This window comes from Passer montanus, unplaced genomic scaffold (assembly GCF_014805655.1).
Source record: "Passer montanus isolate IOZ18808 unplaced genomic scaffold, ASM1480565v1 scaffold929, whole genome shotgun sequence".
In the NCBI taxonomy this organism is placed as follows: domain Eukaryota; kingdom Metazoa; phylum Chordata; class Aves; order Passeriformes; family Passeridae; genus Passer; species Passer montanus.
Genome location: NW_024374690.1, coordinates 2,522 through 3,698, shown reverse-complemented (window position 1 = coordinate 3,698; position 1,177 = coordinate 2,522). Strand labels below are relative to the sequence as shown.

Below are 1,177 nucleotides of genomic sequence, written 5' to 3'. Positions count from 1 at the left end.
CCCCAAATTTTGGGACAAAACCTCCTAAAAATTAAAATTTTGGGGTCAAACCTCCTAAAATCCCCAAATTTTGGGGCAAAATCTCCTAAAAACCCAAATTTTGGGGCAAAACCTCCTAAAATCCCCAAATTTTGGAGTTCTATCTCACACAAAATCCCAAATTTTGAGGAGAAACCTCCTAAAACCCCCAAATTTTGGGGCAAAACTCCTTAAAAAACCCAAATTTTGGAGTTCTACTTCACACAAAATCCCAAATTTTGGGGTGAAACCTCCCAAAAACCCTAATTTTGGGGAGAAACCTCCTAAAAATTAAAATTTTGGGGTAGAACCTCCTTAAAACCCAAATTTTGGGGCAAAACCTCCTAAAAACCCAAATTTTGGGGCAAAACCTCCTAAAAACCCAAATTTTGGAGTTCTACCTCACACAGAGCCACAAATTTTGGGGAGAAACATCCTAAAAAATACAAATTTTGGGACAAAACCTCCTAAAACCCCAAAGTTTGGGACGAAACCTCCTAAAATCCCCGAATTTTGGGGCAGAACCTCCTTAAAACCCAAATATTGGAGTTCTGCCTCACACAAAATCCCAGATTTTGAGGAGAAACCTCCTAAAACCCCCAAATTTTGGGACAAAACCTCCCAGAAACCCCAAATTTTGGGGCAGAACCTCCCAAACCCCCCAGTTTCGGGGTCCCCCCCAGTTTCGGGGTCCCCCCCCAGTTTGGGGTCCCCCCCGGTAAACCCAAATTTTGGGGCAAAACCTCCTAAAAACCCAAATTTTGGAGTTCTACCTCACAAAAAATCCCAAATTTTGGGGAGAAACATCCCAAAACCACCAAATTTTGGGACCAAACCTCCTAAACCCCAAATTTTGGAGTCCTACCTCACAAAAAAATCCCAAATTTTGGGGATAAACCTCCTAAAACCACGAATTTTGGGGCAGAACCTCCCAAAACCCCCAGTTTCGGGGTCCCCCCCAGTTCGGGGTCCCCCCCGGCTCGGGGTCTCACCAGCGCCGCGTCGTCTCCGGCCGCCAGCGCCAGCCCCAGCGAGGCGTTCACGGCTCCGGGGGGGCCTGGGGGGACCCAGCCTCAGACCCCTCCCCAAATTCGGGGCTTCCCCCTTTGGGGGCTCCAGTTTGGGGAGGGGTCTCACCTGAGGGGGGCCCAATTTGGGG

At 48.1% G+C, this 1,177-nt stretch overlaps 1 protein-coding gene across 1 annotated transcript in view; it reads right to left on the bottom strand.

The window, feature by feature from the left end:
• The window catches only part of LOC120495834 (integrin alpha-D-like), a gene marked incomplete at both ends in the record, with an annotated part of 6,570 nt that overhangs the window by 4,775 nt on the left and 618 nt on the right, over nt 1-1,177 (bottom strand). The window contains one exon of the mRNA XM_039695712.1: nt 1,011-1,075. Coding sequence (XP_039551646.1) covers nt 1,011-1,075 — 65 coding nt within the window. The remainder of the gene's footprint in view (nt 1-1,010; nt 1,076-1,177) is intronic.